A 22,085-nucleotide genomic window follows, 5' to 3' on the forward strand; every position below is an offset into this window, starting at 1 on the left:
CCTATCAGAAACCACAAAAGTACACCCGCCTAAAGTTTAATAAAGTTCATGAACAACATCTAATCTCAGGCATGAAGGCAGCATAAATCATCAGAACACCAGCAATACCCGGTGGCCATGGGGAGAACTGCAGCTCTTTCCAAAAAGCATGTTACCCCAATGAAACCCATGTTTTGAATTGCGATTTTGGCTTACATTATTTCGTAATATTGAATGTAGTCTTCTCCCTATTTTTTTCATAGCCCACAAGCCACGTAAGAACACAAGCATTTTTTTTTTTTAATACTGAATTATATTATACATCACAACCATGTGGTGTCGGTGAAAAACTAAACCTGATCAGAAAAACACTTAAACGTGCCTCTACTTTAGCAACTGACTGCGCATGCGTTGGTGCCACAAATCAGATTGAAACGTATCACTGTATGATTGGCTGTGATGATGTTACACATTATGATTGGCTGCAGAGCTGTAAACGGAAGCCATCTGGGTTACAGGGGTGGGCTAGTTTGCTGTTTTGCGCTTTAAGTTGCATTTCATGTACGAAAGGCGCTATATAAATAAAGCTTTACTTACTTACGTACTTACTTACTGTTAGCGTTAGGGTTGGTGTTAAGATTAGGGTTAGGGTTAGGGTTAAGGTTAGGGTTAGGGTTAGGGTTAAGGTTAGGGTTAGGGTTAGGGTTGAGTTCACATTGACATTGTTTGCTAACGTTAGCAACTAGCCCGCTCCTGTAACCCAGTTGGCTTCCGTTTAGGGCTCTGCAGCCAATCATAATGTGTTACGTCATCACGTTTACGGCTCTGCAACCAATCATAATGTGTAACGTCATCACAGCCAATCATACAGTGATACGTCATCAGTAATGGCAGGACCCCGATAAAATTCCGAGAACCGTTAAAATTCTGTACCTACACCGGTTATAATAAGCTGTATCTAGTTTAGTATATATATATATATATATGTACTAAATGTAATAATGTTACAGTGCAGTTATTTATATATGTTTTCTTTTTGTCTGGATTGTTTGAGTTAATACCAAAGTCTGGTGCAAATTTCACTTGAATAGGCTCAATGGAAATACATTTACTGGACAAAATGTTGATGTGTTCAATACTTATTTCCCCCACTGTATATATCTGTCCTGTTGTGACCTGTCTCACCTGGTAGCGAGGGGGACTGCATGGACTAGAAGAAAAAAAAGAAAAAAAAGAAAGAAAAAAAACCTGGAGGACAGGGAGAGATACACAGGCTCTGGTCAGAAACAACCCTTCAGGGGATCTCAGAGGATTCGATATGTAAACCAATATGGTGGTTGCTCCTTGATCCTCTCATAGACTTGGTGGAATTAATTTTCACAATCTTTCTTAATACCTATTCAATCCTTCTATATCTACACAAGTGTCTAGGGGTATAACGGCTCAGACATGTGATTCCAGAAGGTAAAGGGTGTGATGTCACACTAACCGATGAGGATGAAGAGGAAGAGGTGTGCCTTCCTCCCTCCAGTCAACAATGCTGCAGGGGAGAGAGAAGAATGGGTTGAAGCTAATCTAAAATAATGCACATTAAGCCAAGATTGTTTTTCCCCAGACTTGATGAAGACTCTCTAAATCCAGGACTAAGGGTCTTAATCTGGGCCAGGTGGTCTAACCCCAGGTGACCCCAGGTGAGACGACCAGCCCAGATGAGGAGGTGGTCCTACCTGAGAAGGAGAGAAGGCCACGGTCTTGGCGGGGGTCAGCTGGGGAGACGAGTCACTGTAATCCAGGAAGGAGGTGCTGCTGTGGCCCTTGCTCGTCAGGGTGGAGTGAGAGGTGCTCAGCCTGGACATGGAGGGGGAGAAGGAGGACAGGAGCTCTATGTAGCTCCTGCTCAGGTCGGAGACGGGGCCTGAGTCGTCACACAGCTCATAACCGGGTACTTCCTGCATGTCGCCGCAGGGCAGGGACGTAGCTTCCTGTTTCAGTGGCGAGGTCACTTCCTCCGCCACCTCGCTCCAGTCTACAGGGTCCTGTAGAGAGGGACCATGACAACAATGACAGGTATGATTGGTTCTCTCTGGCCCTGTCTAGAACAGCGGTGGCCCTATGGGACTAGGGACCTGTTGGGTCGATCTGACAGGATTGAAGTGGGACGATTTCAATTCTGCCCCAATCTTCTTAAGTTTACCATCCCCCCGGGAGACAAATGGCTGTGAGCTCTGTGGAATGTCTGGTGTCAAAACTGTGATGTCATCAGTTTAGATGTAATAAGATGAATGGTGGTCGGTGGTCTCCTTATCAACAGCTCCTAATTTAAACACTGTGGTTTTTAGGATGCTATGAAAAGCAGAGGTTAGGGAAAAAGCTCCCACCCTTTTTCCTGTGTCCTGTTGTCAGGTTGTCATTGATTTGTGATGACCGGTGGTCAACAGCCATAAGGGGTCATTTGACCCCTGTGACTAAAACAAATGTTTATATCTTTGCGCTCGATCGAATTTCAGGACCCTCCTTTCATGACTTTTCCTAGATATGTGCGTTCTACTACCCAGTATCCTTACATTTTCAAAATCAAATCAGGATAAGCTAATAGAAAGCTATTTAGCCCTTTTTTTGTGTAGGAAGCAGGTTAATTTACAAGCGGCCAACTAGTGAATAGCAGCTTGAGCATTGTAAAGAGCCACATTTGACCCCTGAGGCGGCTCTTTTAGTAGGTAAAACTGTTCTAGTGTTAAACGATTCCTCATTCGATTAATTCTATTTGACCTTTCTTGCCCTTAATAGGTACAGACTCAACAATTCTTTACACACAGTGATAATTACATTGGACTCAGATTATCAATATTATGTAATTGCTATATTATGTATTATGCTTTGCTATCAACAAAATATAGCCAAAAGTCTCTGGCAAACATAAATTGTGGAAGCTACTACCATTTTGTTTATGCCTATCCAATCATATCAGATCTACAGAAGTGTGGGAGGAGGAGGAGATGATGGCTGAGGAAGAGAAGGAGAGGAGAAAGAACGGGAACAGGAAGAGGAGGACGAGGAAAAAGAGGAAGAGGAGAAGAAGAAGGAAGTGGAGGAGGAGGAGAAGAAGAAGGAGGAGAAAGAGGACGAGGACTGACCGAGTCGATGAGCTCCAGGGTTTCAGCGAACCCCGGGATGGTCTGCAGGGAGGAGAGCACAGCGCTGGCCTCCGCCTCCAGGTACCTGCTGGGGTAGACGGGCGTGTAGACAGAGCCTCCCAGGTGGACCTCCAGACTCTGGTCCCCCAGGCAGCTCAGGGTGGAGTTGACCAGGCTCACACCCTCCTCCGTCAGGCTGCTGGACCAACTGCAGCAGCCCTCCATAGGCTGGGGGAGAGACAGGGAGGGAAGGGGGAACGGAGGGGAGGGATGGAAAGAGAGAGAGAGGGGGAGAGAGGAGGGGGAGGAAGGATGACATCGTTTTGACTTTGGGGAAACTTAGACAACGGGACAGCAGGAGGGTGAGGGGCAGCTAAGAGGGACAGGGAGTGAAAGAGAGCGAGAGTGTGTGTGTGTGTGTGTGTGTGTGAGAGAGAGAGAGAGAGAGAGAGAGAGAGAGAGAGAGAGAGAGAGAGAGAGAGAGAGAGACATAGACAGCCCTCTGCTGTGGTTGTGGTCATGTGATCATGTGTGCATGGTGGAGATGAACTGAGGGAGTTTTAGAGAGGGAACATGGGGGGGAGAGAGTAGTGCAAGGGGTGTGTGTGTGAGAGAGAGAGAGAGAGCAAGTGAGAGAGACCGATAGAGAGAAAGAAAGAACAAAAGAGATAAAGAGTGAGAGACAGATAGAGAGATAAGACAGTAATAGAGAGAGAGCGAGATCGAATGACAGAGAGAGCGAGAAAAAGAAAAACACGATAGCGAGAGAGTGATAGAGAGAGAGAGCAGGAAAAAGTGAAGGAACACTGACCAGGACAAAGACAGATGTCTCAGGGACACTGTCCACATACTGGTCGACCAACAGGCCGAGCGGGTATCCTGAAATCTATCACAACACACATTTACAACACAAAAGCATGAGTCACATGAGTCACATGAAAAACAGACAGTCTGACATTCAACTGAGAAAACAAAGCAAAATCCTGTCCTTTCATCTTCGATGTTGACAAGGAGTGGCAATGTCACACAGGAGGGACGCCACATGTCAGGAAGAAGATGCTCTCACCTGGACCTTGTTGAAGCAGGACCTCGCCCTCACCTGGACATTGTTGGAGTTCTCCTGGGAGTAGGGCTGGGTGCTGAGACAGTCCTTGCCCCAGGGATCCAGTGCCAGGGACTTCCTCACCCTCTTGGATGGAGTGTCCATCTGGGGGCAAAGAGACATGGATATGAATACTCATATTTATAATGTTTATTTGACAGGAAAGTTGTTTTGACTCTGGCTGTCTTAAAGGCAGCTGGGACAGATCCTGAGGATAGAGAGGAATTGATTATGGTGGTAAGGAATGGAAGGAGGTCTTTGGAAATACAGAGGGCTGGATATAACAACCAATCAGAGGGCTGGATATTACAGCCAATCAAAGGGCTGTATTTAACCGCCAATCAGAGGGCTGGATATTACACACAGCTATTACTACATTACTTAATGTACAGATAAAGATGCCTACCTCTTGTGTCCAGGAGTAGAAGTCATTGTGTGAATCTACATGTATCAGCACCTCCACTTCAGTCTCCTCTATCAACACCTTCTTAAAATCTTCCTCCAGGTAGCCCAGGGACTGGGGTTGCACCGGGGACACACACACACACACACGCGCGCACACGCGCACACACACACACACACACACACACACACACACACACACACACACACACACACGCACACACACACACACACACACACACACACACACACGCGCACACACGCACACACACACACACACACACACACACACACACACACACGCACACAAACACACACGAGCACACACACACACACACACACACACACACACAAACAAACAAACAAACAGACAAGAGGAAGACAACCATATCAATAACCATAAGAAACCACTCATCTAAGGACATTTAATGGTTATTCAGGTAGAATATGAACGTACCATCAGTTTCATCGGGCTGTGGCTGCTGTGCAGGAGGCCCCTAGGGGAGATAGGCTTGGTCTTCCTCCTGATTGGTGCCTTGCCCCTGTAGGCGCGGGAGGGGGGGCCTTCCTGCAGGTAGCCCTCGGTCTCCACCTTCCTCCGCATGGTGGAGTTCCAGTGGTTCTTTATGGAGTTGTCGGTCCTGTGACAGAGGCGCGCGCACACACACACACACACACAGGTGTACACCTGAACCCTGCCCCTACCTGAACCCTGCCCCTACCTGAACCCTGCCCCTACCTGGTGTAAACCTGAACCCTGCCCCTACCTGAACCCTGCCCCTACCTGGTGTAAACCTGAACCCTGCCCCTACCTGCCAGGCAGCAGCTTGGAGATCTCCGCCCAGCGGTTCCCGAGGTGTTTGTGGGCTTCGTAGATGATCATGTCCTCGTCGTGGGTCCAGCAGGATTTCTTCACCTCGGGGTTCAGGTGGTAGTGCCAGCGCTCCCTACACTGCTTGCCGATCCGCCCGTGGAGGTGTTTGGCAATGACGGACCAGCTCCTGGGGCCGTACTTCTGGACCAACTCGGTGACCTGGGAGTGGAGGAGAACACAAAGGTTAACGGGGCTGTTTTTGTTTGATCTGGGCCTAGATTAAGCCTATACCAGGGGGGAGGCTGGTGGAGGTACAAGTCGGAGGATGGGCTCGTCGTAATGCATGGGATGGAAGGAGGCACGGTATCAAACACGTGAGACGGTTCTCCCGAATTTCTACCTCCACCAGCCTCCACGGGCCTATGCCTACGCCTGCTTAAAAACAAGCATCTTGCCCCCGCGGTGGTGTAGCGGTCTACGCACTGGCCACTAGTGCATGCTGCCCACCGGGGCCGGGGTTCGTATCCCGGCTCGCCAGACCCAGATATGGCCGAGGCACACGGGAAGCGGCATATTGGGCGGCCGCTTCCGAGGGCGGTATAGGAGTATTTCTGGACTAGGATCCGTCGCGCAACACCGCCCCCTGGGCGCCGGAATAACGGTGCTGGGCTCGAGGAGCCAGTCAGCTAGTCTGCCTGGCGGCCTCTTCTGGGACTGCCGGCCACGGGGTCGTGCGGCGGATCCTATGCAATAGGCAGGGGATAATTGGATGCTAAGTTGGGTTAAATTGGCTACCAAATTGGGTGAAAAAGGGATAAAATCTGAAAAAAAAAAAAAAAAAAAAGCATCTTCAGAATAATTTCATTGCTGTATCTATGGGAGAGTTCTCCATCGGAAGGGTGATTCTAGTCCTAGACTTGGTTTAAAAAGAACGTTAGTGTGTCCGGGGGAAACCCGCCCTTGAGTAGTATGTGGCTGATGAACATTGAGTAGACAGACGTGAAGAGTGAAAGAAAGTCGATGTTGATGTGTGTCTTCACCCTCTGGTCCTCTTCCTTGGTCCACGGTCCCTTCACCAGCTCTTGGTTCAGAACATTCTGCCACCGTTGCTGACACTGGATGTCGGACCTTCTCTGTCGGAGGAGAGGAATGTAAAGAAAATGGTAGAACGTGAGTCGGAGTCTTCTACATTACACACACACACACACGCATGCATGCGCAGATTGTGAACAAATAACCAGCCTAGGACGACAACTTAATATTTCCAAGCTTTATGACAGTCAAACAGACAACTAACAGATATTAGTTGCTAGTGTTTCTGTATAATATAATATTATGCAGCTGTTTATTTATTAAAAGACAGTTTGCCTGTGAACTGTGTCACACAGGGCAGGCTGGTGGAGGTAGGCGGAGAGGACGGGCTCATTGTAATGCATGGAATGTTGTGTTTGATACCTTTCCTCATTCCATTCCATGTATTACTATGAGCCTGTCCTCTGATTTCTACCTCCACAAGCCTCCACTGGTGTTACACAATGTTTGTTTACCTTGAATTGATCTGCAATGAGACTCCAGTCATAGTCTTCATCCTGCTCCACCAGCCTCTTCAGCTTCTCATCCTTGAAATCAAGAGATGAATACAGATACTCTGAACCAGAGAAATGTGTAGAAGACTACAGTGGAGGTTGGTGGAGGTAGAAATCGGAGGACGGGCTCATTGTAATGCATGAAATGGAATAAGGAATGGTAGCAAACACGTGTGTCAAACACATTCAGTTCCATTCCATGTCCATGGTGCATTCAAATGCTCCCCTGAAACTCTGAGCTTCCCACCAAGACTTAGCATTGGATTTAGCGTAGAGCTCTCTGTTGACTAATTCTGAGATTAGTGCCAAATATGGGAATTTAGAGATCTCAAAGGTTCACAGGTTTCTGAGTTGAAAATGCTCAAATTACCAATTTTTGAGGAGTACTTGAATGTAGCATAAACCCCTAACTGATCCCAACCTTCCTCTGGTTCGAGATAACCAGCTCTGGGACATGTGTCACTGTATTAACTTTTCATTAAATGTTGATCTCTGTTGAAAATGTTTCCCTGTGTTTTATAATGTTGGAATTGTGTATATATGTCACTGTAAATTATGCTTATGCAGGGCTCCCTTGTAAGAGAGACCCTGGTCTCAATGGGACTCTCTATTAAAATAAATATTCAATACATTTTTAAAAAGTATGAGCTTATTTTCCTACCCTGAACTGAATATCAAGAAAAGGTTACAACATAAATCAACTCTATGGGGTAAAACATTACCTCTTCCCTGGACCACTTCACTTTCTGCAATGTTTTGTGATATTTTAACTCAATGCATTCCTTGCCCTTGCACAGTGTATGGTCTATGGTTCCACTGAAAAATCAAGACCAAGAGTTGTATGGTTAATTAATGTTAATAACTGTTATATCCAATAGCCCAAGTTAAACAATAATGAGGGAACATTTTTCAAGAGGACTAATGTATACCATTTTAAGCAGAAATTCTATGTTTTAAGTATAAGTATAACAAACAACCCTTTTGGTCTGACAATTCGGACACTGTCAAAGCCCTACCCAAGCTCCCATCCCAGGATGTCTGTTGCCAAGCAACAATGCTGAAAGGAGATCAAGAGGAGAGGGGGGAGAGGGAGTAGAGACATCCTAACCTATTGGTGACACATCTAGTTTATACATTGGCCTTGACCATCTACCATGCAATGCTGCCTGCTTTATAGCTATTATGGCAAGCTGAATAGACTGGAGTAGCCTTTCACTAGTTCTTCTTCTTTACCATATCTAGCCAAGTTCCTGGGGAAATGTTGATGTGTCACTGATTGTCTTGCAAACTTACCAAGCTCTGGTCTTGCTGCCAGTGGACATGGTGGTCATGATGGTCCCTCCAATTCACTGGCTAGTAACTACTGACTAGTAACTACTGACTAGCTAAGAAACAAAAAAGAAAAACGTGATATAAAAATGAGCTGCTGCTGCTAGCAAGTTGTCAAGCTAGCTGGCTACTAGCAACTAGCTAGCGAGCTGAAGTCAACAAAACTACTTTGTGAGTAAATGAAATGACAGCTGTAATATGAATAGTAATTCATGTGGGTTTTACACGATGACTAGCATGTGATCAAACACTGTAATTCTGTAGTTTATGTATGAATCTGTATGTACATTACAGACCACCTTCCATCTCCTGACAGCTGCTCCGTGTTTGTCCAGCCCGCTGCTTCACGCGCCCGTCCCCTCACACCCTGCGAAACCTAGGATGGTAGGGGAAGGCAGGGCAATACCGCTACCTGATTGGTTGGCGAAACCAGAAACACTCATTCTGCAAAACGTCGAATTCCGACGTGACATTGGGGTAGCTCGTTCTCTGTTATGTGCGCCTGTCGGGGCTTCTCTCTATGTGTGATGTGTGAGACCACCAGGCTGTTTATTCTGATAATAACCAGCTTGTGTTGTTGTTGTTGTTTACTGTAGAGGTGTTCCAAGGCTGCGGGAGTCCCAGGCCGGCCCCGGGGCGCTCCCGACGTTCGCTAAAGGAGCCCGATAGGACCAACAGGAGACCGTTCCGTACCTTCACCCCTGAGGAGAAGCCCACCACTGCCGCCGGAACTAACCTGGACAGACTGGTGAGAAGAGGAGGGGTTGGAGGGGGAGGGGGGGGGGGGGGAGGAGATGGTGGGGGCGGTGACGAGAAAGACAACTCTTAGCTCTTAAGAGAAGCTGTATTGTCCCAGCTTCATTCTGTGAGCGCGAGGCGTTTTTTTCCGCTAGCTTGTTTGAAGAGTTTTTTTTTTTACGGCCGCTCGGCTGCTCCATATGTTCATACTAAGAATACATTCGTACGCCTGAACTGGGTTCCCTTCCGCCCCCCCCCCCCCCCGCGCCCCAGGTTTCGGATCTGAAGGAGCGCCTTCGTCCCATGCGAGGCTTCTGGGTCTCCCTCCCACACACCATCTGCAACGACGAGAACGCCGCCGCCGACGTCACCAACGAAGACCGCTGCTGGAACGGACAGACCAGGGGGAGGTGTGTGAGATGATGGGAGGAAGGGAAGGAACGATAGTTATGGAGATAGACTCCAGTTCTATGAGTGGAGCGGAGCCCCATAGGGGAGCTCTGCTCCTATTGGTTTACCCGCTACCTAAAGTAGCCAATGACTGAATTTTTCAATGCCTGCGCCCGCCTGGGGTGCTATATAAAGGGGCGTACTTCGCTCCATCATTCTCCCAAACATACAAAACAGCCGGGTTTGAACGAGTCGAAGTGGGCCAGCAGCCCTATGGGGCTCCGCTCCACTCATAGAACTGGAGTCTATCTCCATAACTATCGTTCTATATCGTGGAGCTCCGCCCCATAGGGGAGCTCTGCTCCTATTGGTTTAGGCGGAGCGAGCGAGGCCAAATGTACCCCCACTGAGACTATTAATCCGAAAACAATCTCAGCGGCACCCGGAGCTGACCACTGATGTTGGTTCAAGACAACCTTAAAAAGTTGGCCCAACCCACACCGAGTCGGCTCCACTGATCCAACCCTTACGTGAGCACGCAGGGTTGTAGATCTAACGGAACATGTCCTGGAGGAGGGTCCCCTCCCCAGGCACATCCGTAATCATCCTGACAGCACTTGAATAGCATCCCCAACCAGGGTAATCCAAGTGCCATCCCCACTACCTCAGTCCTCAGCAAACTGAGGACAGAGTGAGAAAAGGATGAGGAAGAAATATCACTTACCTAACCCTTACGTTGGGTTGTTGATCTAACAGACATGTCCTGGAGGAGGGTCCCTTCCCCAGGCACATCCGTATTCATCCTGACAGCACTTGAATAGAATCCCCATGACCAGGGTAATCCAAGTGCTTTCCCCACTACATCAGTCATCAGCAAAACTGAGGACAGAATGAGAAAAGGATGCGGAAGAAATATCACTGATCTAACCCATACGTGAGCACGTAGGGTTGTTGATCTAACGGAACATGTCCTAGAGGAGGGTCCCCTCCCCAGGCACATCCGTATTTATCCTGACAGCACTTGAATAGAATCCCCATGACCAGGGTAATCCAAGTGCCTTCCCCACTACATCAGTCATCAGCAAAACTGAGGACAGAATGAGAAAAGGATGAGGAAGAAATATCTTTCAAGTAATACCGTACAAAAGGTGATGGCGACGACCAAGACGCCGCCTCACATATCTCCTCCACTCCCACTCCCCTGAGAATGGCCACTGATGTGGCCATGCCCCTGGTGGAATGAGCCCGAATGCCAGTCGGCACGGGCTGCCCCTTCGATTCGTATGCGAGGCTAATAGCCTCGCAAATCCAATGGGACAGCCTCTGCTTCGAGAGTGGTGCCCCGGCTTTCTGTCCGCCGTAGCAGATCAGAAGCTGGGGAGAAGATCTCAGTCCTGCCGTGCGCTTCACATATTGTGCCAACGCGCGCACCGGACATAGACAATGTAAACGCCTCTCCCTCTCTCCGTCGTGAGGAGGAGGAAAAAAGGCGCTCAGAGCACAGCTCTGAACCCTAAACCCACGATTAACCTTAGGGATAAAAGCCGGGTTAGGGCGTAACACAGCTTTTGTTTCGTCATCAGATATGATCAAACAATCTGCCCGTGTCGAGAGAGCACATAAATCACTCACTCGCTTAGCCGTAGTCAAGGCGAGGAGTAGACTCGTCTTGAGAGACAATAAACGCAACGACACAGTGTCAATGGGTTCGAATGGGGGCACGCACAGCGCCTCTAGCACAATCGACAGGTCCCATTTGGGCATTAGAGTCCTAAGAGGCCGTCTAAGCCTACACACTCCAGTCAAAAAACGCTTAACCAGCGAATGACTGAACAGTGTCGTTGTCGCAAAACCCTCATGACAAGCTGAGATGGCAGCCGCGTAAACTTTAATAGTTCCCGCCGCCAATCCCTTGTCAAACAGCGACTGTAAGAAGCACAAGAACGTTTCGACCCGACAGCAGACTGGGTCAACGTCCTGTCCCTCACACCACTGTGTAAACACTCGCCAGCGCGCCGCATATCCCTTTGCAGTGGATTGCGCGCGCGCACTCTGAATGGTCTGAATGACCGCGTCTGTCAGACCCCTGCGTTCTAACAAATCCCTCTCAGTAACCAGGCCATGAGGGGGCCCCCCATCATCGGCGGCCCCCTCACCAAGCCTCTGGCCTGAGAGAGTGCATCTTGTCGATGAGGTATGGGCCATGGGCCCTCTACCAACATCTCCATCAGTTCCGGAAACCACGGGGCTCCGGGACGGTCCGGGGCTACAAGAATTAACTCTAGCCTCTCTGACCTCACTCGTGCCAACAGTGGGAGGATAGATGTCAGGGGTGGGAACGCGTATAACAGGACCCTCGGCCATGGGTGGTGTGCGAATGCATCGACTCCCAATGGCGGGTTGTCCTGTTCGCGCAGGGAGAACCAAAGGCGACACTGCGCATTCGTCCGGGACGCAAACAGATCCACTTCTGCTTGCCCGAACCGTGCCCAAATCAGAGACACAATGGAGGGTGCTAACCTCCAGTCGTCGTCCCTCGGGCCTCCCCGTGATAACAGATCTGCTCCTTCGTTGAGCAGACCTGGAATGTGGAGAGCTTTTAGCGAACTCAGGTGTGTGACAGCCCACAGCCATATATCTGTCGCTAGGCGATGAAGTGACGCTGAGCGTACTCCCCCTTGACGATTGATGTATGCTACTGTTGTCCTGTTGTCGGATCTGACTAACACGTCCAGATCCTTTAACACTGGGGCAAAGTGAAGTAGCGTTAACTTCACCGCCTCGAGTTCCAGCAGGTTGATGTGACGCGTCTCTAACGGTCCCCATCTTCCTGCCACCGAACCTGCCTGACACACTCCTCCCCACCCAGTCAACGACGCGTCCGTGAAGACTGGGTAGTGGGATGCCGGTCTGCCCATGGCGACTCCGCGCGCGATGACGCGCGGGTCTCTCCAGTAGCTCAGGTCGGTCTTGACCGATCTCGGTATTACAATCAATTTGCGACGGTGTCTCACTGGATCCAGTCGCAGTCGTGCGAACCACCTCTGCAGTCTGCGCATGTGTAATAGGCCTAAGGGGACCACTACATGGGCCGCAGACATCATTCCTAGTAAGGACATCATTGACAGAGCGGTGATTGTATTTGTCACTCGACACACCCGGAGAGCTGACGTCAGTGTCGCTCTCCGTGGTGCCGATAAACTGGCCCTCATCTTGGCAGTATCTAACTGAATGCCTAGATAGGAAAACTGTTGAGCTGGCCACGGAGCACTCTTTGTCCAGTTGACAGCTAACCCCAGCTGAGTGAGGTGCTGCACCAGTGAGGTTGCGTCCCGAATGGCTCGATTTGGGCATTGGGCCAAGACCAGTAGGTCGTCGAGATAAGCTAATATGCGTATCCCGTTTCGCCTCAGTGGTTCGAGTGCTGTCTGCACGCATTTGGAGAAAGTTCGAGGAGCAAGCGCGTACCCGAAGGGCAGGCGCGTGTACTCGTAAACCTTCCCTTGGAAGGCAAAACGTAGAAATTTCCTGTGCCTCTCTGTGATTGGCACATGAAAATACGCGTCCCTCAGGTCTATGCTGATTCCGTAGTCGCCTTTCTGTATACAAGACAGAAGGCGCCTCGTCGTCAACATACGAAAGGGGCGTTTCGCCACTCTCTCGTTGAGGACCCTTAAATCCAGTATGGGTCTCATGCCTCCGGATTTCTTTGGGACAAGGAAATACGGGGAGTACCACCCCACGTCCCACTGGTCCCTCGGAACCATTGTCACTGCGCCCTTTGTTAGGAGATTCGTAATCTCCTCCTGGAGCGCACGTGTTTTTATCGGGCAGGACAAAACAGTCTCTCTCACGCCCCTGAAGGGCGGAGGAGGCTGAATGAACTGTAGTGCATATCCCCTCCTCAATGTCCTGTCCAGCCAGCCCGACAGAATACCTGCCCCTTCTAGCCATTCTGCATAACGCAACGACAGCGGCTGGGCCGTCTGTTGTGGTGCAGTCGACAGAAAAAGCTTGAATTTCTGTATGACCCCAGCCGCCGCTGCACACCGAGGAGGTGGCACAGCCCAAGGTGGGGTCATTTCGAAAGGGATGGGCTGCCGTCTGTAAAGAGTGTTTGCTATGTGTAACAATGCCCTTTATTGACGCAGGTCTATTATGTCTGATAATCAAAGGACCGTCCGCACGCTCATGAGCTGGGCCAGATCCTGATAGACATGGAGGGGTTATTGATGTAAATAACGATCCCTCTATACGGCTACAGACAGGGGTGTTTAACCCTGTTTGTGTCGTGATAGGGGTAAGTCTGTTAGGCAGAGAGCTGGCCACACGCTGGTACGCTGGGCCAGTCTCCGCTTCGTTTCTAACCGGTAGCGATTGGACCACGCTCCGACAAGGCAGGCGGGTCTCCGCTCCGGTAGATAACATGGGAAAATCATCTTTACTGAAAAAGTAAGGTGGGGATTTTCCTTCTTTTACCTCTTTATGAGGTAGCAGCCATGAAGAGGAAACCGGTGGTGGGGTCATTACCGACCCCTCCGCCAGTGAAACCGGGCCACGTTGCCGTGGGGGGCCGTAGTGGGCCCTCCCAGTGGTCAGCGGCGGGGGCTGGGGATGCCGAGTGGGGCATGGCTCCGTCTGTAGAGGTGGAGCCAGTGCCGCATCACACCGAAACCTCCGTTTCGCAGCCGTTGACGGTCTAGTCGTCACCACGGCGGAAGAAGAAGAGGTGGAGGGTCGCTGGAGGGGGAGGTGGCTGGCAAGGTGCCTCTTAGCCTCCTCCATCGCGGCCAGGCGCACCGTCAAGGTGTCCATGGCGGGACCGAATAGCCCTTGTCTCTCTATTGGAGCATTCAGTAGGGCCATCCGGTCCGCCCCGGTCATGGTGGTGAGAGACAGCCACATCTGTCGCTGCTGCACCACCGCGTTTGCCATCAGGCGACCCCCACAAACCGCGACGCCCTGGGCCAGGTACATCGTCGCGGCACTGAGCTTGCTCAGAAGCACCGTCTCTGCTGCAGACAAACCGTAGGGTCGGTCTGTGGTGATTTTCGCAATGGCGGCGTTAAACACGGCGATGTTATTCGCCGCTGCCGCCGCCTGCGCACCGAGAGCGTAGCTCTTGTCTACCAGGGTGGCGTTAAACCTGTCACGCTGGTTGGGCGGCATAGGTTTGTTAGGCACCGACCAGGTGCTGGACCCCGGTACCAAGTAGGCGGCTAGCGCTGGTTCGAGCGGCGGGGAGCCGTTGGTCATCCCCTCCGCGAGCCCCTCCACTCTGGTAAAGGGCAAGAACGCCTTCACCGGCGCCCTGCCTGTGAGTGGTTCTCCCCACTTGTCCTCCACGAACTTATCTAAGCCCGGGAGGACAGCGTTAGGAGGTTGGTCCTGTCGCTTCGCCCTTTTCCCGTAAAACAGGTCCTTCTCCCAGAAGGACTCCGTTGGGGGAGGGGAGGCGGGACGGGGAATTGCCAACACGCCTGCCGCAGCTTCCAGGAGGCCCTGGAAGTCGTGGCGGAGTGATGGGGGGGCGAGGGCGGGGAGCACGTGCTCTACCTGCCGCTCGCTCTCATCAGAGCTTTCTGATTCTGACACCGGCACCGACCACTCAGCTGGGTGAGGGCGGCGTGATGTCAGGGCCGGCTGAGCGGGCAGGACCATCCCTACTTGGGGAGGTGCCTGCCCAGAACGCCGTTCTTGCTTGTCCTCCGCTGCTAGAAAATCGCAGCGGCAGGTGTCCCGGAGGAACTTCTTCGTGGTCGGCGGCGAACGATCCATCGCTGAAGGGAAAAGTCTCCTCCGCTGAAAGGCGTCCTCCTCTGCTTGGAAGTCGCAGCGGCAGGCGTCCCGGAGGAACTTCTCCATAGGCGGCGGACGATCCATCTTGAAGGGAAAAGTCTGGCGGGTCCTCCAGTCTTAGTAGTCGTCCTTCTCAGTCTTCAGATATAAACCCGTGCTGAACTTTTTGGGAGAATGATGGAGCGAAGTACGCCCCTTTATATAGCACCCCAGGCGGGCGCAGGCATTGAAAAATTCAGTCATTGGCTACTTTAGGTAGCGGGTAAACCAATAGGAGCAGAGCTCCCCTATGGGGCGGAGCTCCACGATATAGAACGTGTGAGCGACGAGACAGACGGAGATGTGTGTGTGTGTGTCTCGTGTGCTCATCTGCCAGGCGCGTACTTGAGGACATGCTGGTTTGGTGTGTGTCTGTGTGCAGGTTAATGGGTACATGCTGCATATGAATGAATGAATGAATGAATGGACTTTATTGTCATTGCTACAGTACAGGTACCAAACAACGAAATTTAGGAGGGGTGGCTCCCCTGGTGTTAGGAAAGGGAAAAAAAAAATAGGTACTAAATAGGTCCCTTGCAATTCACGTTCATGTTTGTGTTTGGTACCTTTCCTCATTCTCTTGCCATCCATTTCAATGAGCCCATCCTAGGATTTCTCCCTTCGCCAGACGCCACTGCGTCAGACTGTGACAAAGGATAATGGATCTGTGATGCCCCAGTCTTTGTTCTGTGTGTGTGTGTGTGTGTGTGTGTGTGTGTGTGTGCCTGTTGTGCCTGCGCAGGTGAGGTTGACAGTGTTTCCTGAGAGGAAGCGTTCCCTGTTGTTCAGAAAGGTGGCCTGGTGGATCATCTTCCTGTCAGTCATTGCAGGACTCCTGTTATTGGGTCATCTTGGCTTTGTGCTGTGGAAGGTAACCAATCAGAGGGGGGAATTCATATCCATGCTTTATATTCATGTTGTGTGCGTGTATTCAATAACGTGTGTGTGTGTGTGTGTGTGTGTCCATCCTTCTAGTGTGGATGCATCAAATGCCCTGTGCATGACAAGACCACTGCACAAGAGGCCTCCCCCAAAGCATGAATACCACAGGACAACCTCGCCCTATGGGATGAAAGACAAATGTTCACTGTGCGGAAAAATTGCAATTTACAACCAGAAAAGACTATTGCAATACTGAAAAAGCCCACAGGACAAGCTTTTTGAAAAATGATTATTCTAAATTTGACTTGACTGAGGTTATATTACCCATGTCGGCATAGTAACAAGCATACGAGAAAGACAAAGCAGTTACTCGACCACAACGTATTGAGAGAGCATCATTGTGAACTGAATTGAGTCGCTGATGCAAGGTTTTCTTTACAATTTTTTAATGAAATGGAAAAAGGCTATTTCCTCATTAATACCAAAACTTGTTACAACAACATCATGAAAATGTTTTGCTATTCTTTCACAGTAATGGAATGTAGTATCTTAGCTGGGAGTGGTGAGAGTCGATGAGAGGTTGTAGTAGTGGTTAACTATTAACATTTTGACCAGAACGTCCTTGAATTGAATACAACAGCCGTTTGGCAAACACACACACACACACACACACACACACACACATCATTTAGAATTGTTCACTTTGATAGTCATTTGCTCCTGTACAATAGTGGAATGTTTATCTGGCGTGCCAGACTACTGGTACATAGTAAGCTAGTATGTAGCTTGCTAGCAATTGCTAAATAGTATGGCTTCTTAACCAGGCTAGTGGAATCTAATACTGTTACTCTCCAGATACCTTTACAAACTGGAATAGAAACCAGACCTCTAATATACACACTCACCACTCCCACACAGACTTGCTATCCTATTCATTGTACAAGGTCAGAATTACCTTGAGTAACACTTAAAGTACACTCCCCTCTCAAAAAAGGGATGCGGCGACTTTTCATTCAACAAAAAGTATGCTTCAATAACATTCACAATACATTCTTATTGTGTTGTTCACCATCTTTGTTGCTTTTCTCTACAGACACTTTGTCTCTCTCCGTCTTTTCTGTACACTTCCATTCCCATTCCCTCCATCTATATCCAAGCCATTTCTCTCTCCCTCCATCTATTGGTGGTCAACGTCTTGGTGAAGGCCAGAATGTTCTGTGACTGCCTTTCACACTTGAATACTTTTGTCATTAACTTCCACTCCCTCTCTGTCACTGTCACTCTTTTGTCTCTTTTCATTTGCCAATCCATCCATAACTTAAATGGTACCTATCAATCCCTCTTCCACTTCTCTGTTCCACACATCTTGCCTTCTCATTCAACAAAGCTGCCGTCGTTGTTGCTTTTAGGACACTTAAATAGAAAACATTCAAATCATACAGAAATACAAATAAATTAAAGGCATCAATAAATTACATGATTCAGCCACACTGTCAGGGCAGGCTATATAAAATGAAGGCCTGCGCCAGTTACATTCCAAATAAACCCCTCTAAGGTCCTATTACTGGTACCTAATGGTCCTATTAGTGTTTTTCTCAATTTCTCGAACACATTTCTTGAAACAATATTCGACCTTTCAAAACAGTTAACACATTCCCTATCTTCTTCAAAATACACGACACCTCTCAGAACCTACCTGTCACAAAAGCAAATCAGTGCCTCAACGCAGTATAATTTGTCATCACATTGAAAAATTAATTTCATAACAACACACTAAATAGTAACTAGAACCATCAATATGCATTGTGCAGGTTGGCGAACTTTCAGTTAAAAACGAAGGTGAAAAAGATCACAGTAGAAATTACACTTAGCAGAAAAACCATATCTGTTGTAGCTTTGCTTCTTTGAGAATATCAATGCTGACTCTATAAACATGAAATCAATGAAATCAAATTAATCTGTAATATTCAGAAAGAAGCAGATAGCGACACAAATTACATTACTGATTGTCAATTGAACTGTTCAGAAATGAGAGTTTACATGTATGGTGATTCACTACAGTGGGAGAAAGCTAGATGCTGTAAGAAAATAGGCTTAATCTCTCAACACTTACTCAATTGATTGTTGTGTCTTACAGTGTGTAGAGAGCTGTGTTAACTGTTTTGCAAAAAGGTGCTTAACGTAGGTATTTTGTGTGATAAGTAATGAGAAACTACTAATTGTTTGCTAAAAATGTTACTATTGTATGTATGTTATTGCTGTGGGCATGTGAACTTCAGATTCATACAAATGGTGTAGGTAAGCAATCAATAAAAACGATTGACCTTTACATACAGTTATTTATAGCCATAGTTAACCACCTGGCCTTTACACATGAATGTAGTATAGGCAGGGTTCAACACTGAATGCCTGGTAGTTTGAAGTTTAGCAATAATCTTATTGCTTATTGCAGGAACCAAAGGAATACGTTGGACCAAATGCAGATCCACTATAATGGCACTTGTCTCCTGGTATAAGAATAATCTATCTAACAATTATGAATCATCATTATGAAATTATAAAACGGTAACTGTATGAATGTGAAGATTATCAACGTTTAGGACTTGTGAGGCTGATTTTTCAGCAGGGGATCTGACGTTTTTGGTGGTCATGCATTTCAGCCTAAATCTAGCAAGGCAGACAGGTGATTGGCCAGGATGCTGGGATATTGGTATTTGAGATAGCCAATCATATAACATTATGTTTTCTTTGTGGTGCAGATAGGTGACTGGACAGGATGCTGGGATATTGGTATTTGATAGCCAAAATGTGTTTTTCTTTGTGCTGGCACGATTTGTTAAAGGAGAAGATTATTTTCTGCCCATATTGCTGGAGGTCTTATTAAAACACACCTTTTAGATTCAACTTCTGTCTTTACCCTTTGGGATGACTGAATAAAGCTGCTCTCATAACATTGTGCTTATAATAAAAGACGAACATAAAATCCAACGACGACAACAACAACCCAATCGTCAGACACAAGGGGGCGACAGTAGCCATGAAGGACAGAGAGAGCAGGGGAAGCAGAGAGGAGACTGGCTGGCTGGCTGCTGATCTGGTCCGATCCTTCCTGTTCCACTTGGCTCCGTTCCTGTCCCTGACCCGGGGGGGCCTGATGGGGGCGGAGGAGGAAGGGTTGCAGGGGGGGCTTGCTCTGAGGCGGGGAGTAGGGGCCGTAGCCTGGCCAATCATCACTGTACCTCTCGCTTCCGTCGACACCCCCTGACCCACTGCCCTCCTCGCCTACAGACAGGGAGATGACAGGTGATAAGTGGGAGCGGGAGTGTGTATGCGTGCGCGTGTGCGTGCGTGCGTGGGTGTGTGGGTGTGAGAGAGAGTGAGTGAGAATGACAGCAAGAAAGCAAGAGAGATATAGCAGTGAGAAGAGTGACGGAGGAGTTTCGAGGGGAGAGTGAGAAAGAGGGATTGGTAGTAAACACGAGAGACAAAACAGGGAAAAGACACAGATTGAGTGAGAGAGAGAGAGGGAGGGAGGGACAGAGAGAGAGGGAGGTGAAGTGAGACAGAAGGGAACTCACTGTCCATGAAGTCAGTGTCCAGGCCGGCCTGGGCTTGTCTCAGTCTGTTGGTGGCCACCGTGAGCTCCATGATGAGCTGCCTGGTCCTCACGTCAGGCCTGGCGATGTCGGATGGCGGAAGGGAACCCAGTTCAGGCGTACGAATGTATTCTTAGTATGAACATATGGAGCAGCCGAGCGGCCGTAAAAAAAAAAACTCTTCAAACTAGCTAACGGAAAAAAACGCCTCGCGCTCACAGAATGAAGCTGGGACAATACAGCTTCTCTTAAGAGCTAAGAGTTGTCTTTCTCGTCACCGCCCCCACCATCTCCTCCTCCCCCTCCAACCCCTCCTCTTCTCACCAGTCTGTCCAGGTTAGTTCCGGCGGCAGTGGTGGGCTTCTCCTCAGGGGTGAAGGTACGGAACGGTCTCCTGTTGGTCCTATCGGGCTCCTTTAGCGAACGTCGGGAGCGCCCCGGGGCCGGCCTGGGACTCCCGCAGCCTTGGAACACCTCTACAGTAAACAACAACAACACTACAGTAAACAAACACCAGCATGGTCAAATGTGGACTGAACAGAGAACACAACAACAATATCATCCATTCTCATTTACTGCAGACAGATCCATAGTCCACACAACAATAGATGGTCTACAATGCATTCCCTCCCACTGTGTATCCAGTCCCTCCATCCCTCCCTCCCTCCCTCCCTCCCCTGCCCCTGTTCTTGCCTTGGTGGAGGTGGTGACGCTGTTGTCCTGCATGTGCATGATGGCCTCAGAGACCTTGACGGAGATAGAGTCGGCAGCCAGCTCCATGTTGAATGGCCCCTCAAGCTTCTCAGACACCTGATAAAGAGCATCAGAGAGCGAGAGAGAGAGAGAGAGAGAGAGAGAGAGAGAATGAGAGAGAGAGAGCGAGTGAGAGAAAGAGAGAGAGAGCGAGCGAGAGAAAGAGAGAGAAAGTGAGAGAGAAAGAGCGAGCGAGAGTGATAGAGAGAGAAAGAGCGAGCGAGAGTGATAGAGAGAGAGAGAGAGAGAAAGGTGTAATGTCTGCCCTCCGACACAGCTATAAACTTAATAATCACTCGTGAGGTCTTCGCTTCAGCACTCTGTTCGTTTCCACCGTCTGAGTTGTCCCTCTCGTTCCTTCGTGTCGCGGGAATAGACTACTAGTCTGTCCGAGGACAGATTTATGACCTAAGTGGGTCATAAACCTCCTGGAGCTCAGGGTCTCTCTGGGGCTCTTGGTAGCAACAGATGGTAGTATTGATGTGCTCTAGAGTGCATTATTTGTCTGACAACACACACGCTCGACGTTATTCGCATTAACGGTTAGTTTGTGGTCAAGAAAGTAAATGTATCCATTCAAAGTAACGTTAATCAATTAAAAACAGTTATTGTAACCTTACCGTTAAATCCACAGTGTCCCGTTCCCTTGAGCTGTCTTCAACTAAACCCGTCTACCTGTGCCCGATCACGGAGGTGAACTGAACATCTCAGTCAGGCTTAGTGAAATCTAATCAGAGTCGTTTGATTGGTCTGAAATCTAATCAGAGTCGTTTGATTGGTCTGCCACGTCCTCAGCCTCCTCGGTTATTGGTGCAAGTCTGAAACTTGAATTTTTAATAACATCCCAAAAACATTTTAAGAATGTTTGGGCATAATGTTTTAACAGGGTTTTCAGTAAACATTTTAAGAAGGTTATAAGCAAACGTTTTTAGAATGGTTTTTAGAGCACGTTATCCTAAAACATTCTGGGAACAAACAAAAAACTTAAGCTGAAAATGTTTTGAGAACATAAGGTGTAATGTTCTAGCAATATTGTCAACTCACATTTTAAGAAGGTTATTACCAAACATTTGTAGAATGTTTTTGAGAACATTATCCTAAAACATTCTGGGAACTTAAAGAAAACTTCCCGCTGAAAACATTTTCAAGAACATTAGGGCATAATGTTCTAGCAATGTTGTCACTTAACATTTTAAGAAGGTTATCACACAACATTTTAAAAATGTTTTTAGAGAACATTATCCTAGAACATTCTGGGAACTTAAAGAAAACTTACAGCTGAAAACATTTTCAAGAACATTAGGGCATAATGTTCTAGCAATGTTGTCACTTAACATTTTAAGAAGGTTATCACACAACATTTAAAAAAAGTTTTTAGAGAACATTATCCTAGAACATTCTGGGAACTTAAAGAAAACTTCCCGCTGAAAACATTACGAGAACATTCTAGGTAACATTCTTTGAACATTTTTAGAACAAAAAATTCCTAGCTGGGAATGTTCTTCCTTTGTTATCGTGTAACATTGTGGGAACATTTTATAA

General features: G+C 48.3%; 1 protein-coding gene and 1 pseudogene across 2 annotated transcripts in view; both read right to left on the reverse strand.

Moving 5' to 3' along the window:
* tmem19 (transmembrane protein 19) overlaps positions 1-1,186 on the reverse strand; it is a gene marked incomplete at its 5' end in the record, with an annotated part of 5,401 nt that extends 4,215 nt beyond the window's left edge. Inside the window, one exon of the mRNA XM_080537714.1 lies at positions 1,165-1,186. Coding sequence (XP_080393840.1) covers positions 1,165-1,186 — 22 coding nt within the window. The remainder of the gene's footprint in view (positions 1-1,164) is intronic.
* LOC308164502 (polyamine-transporting ATPase 13A3-like) overlaps positions 1-22,085 on the reverse strand; it is a 121,281-nt pseudogene that overhangs the window by 64,985 nt on the left and 34,211 nt on the right. The window lies entirely within an intron of this gene.

This window comes from Nansenia antarctica, assembly GCF_963989245.1.
Source record: "Nansenia antarctica genome assembly, chromosome: 8".
NCBI classification, from domain to species: domain Eukaryota; kingdom Metazoa; phylum Chordata; class Actinopteri; order Argentiniformes; family Microstomatidae; genus Nansenia; species Nansenia antarctica.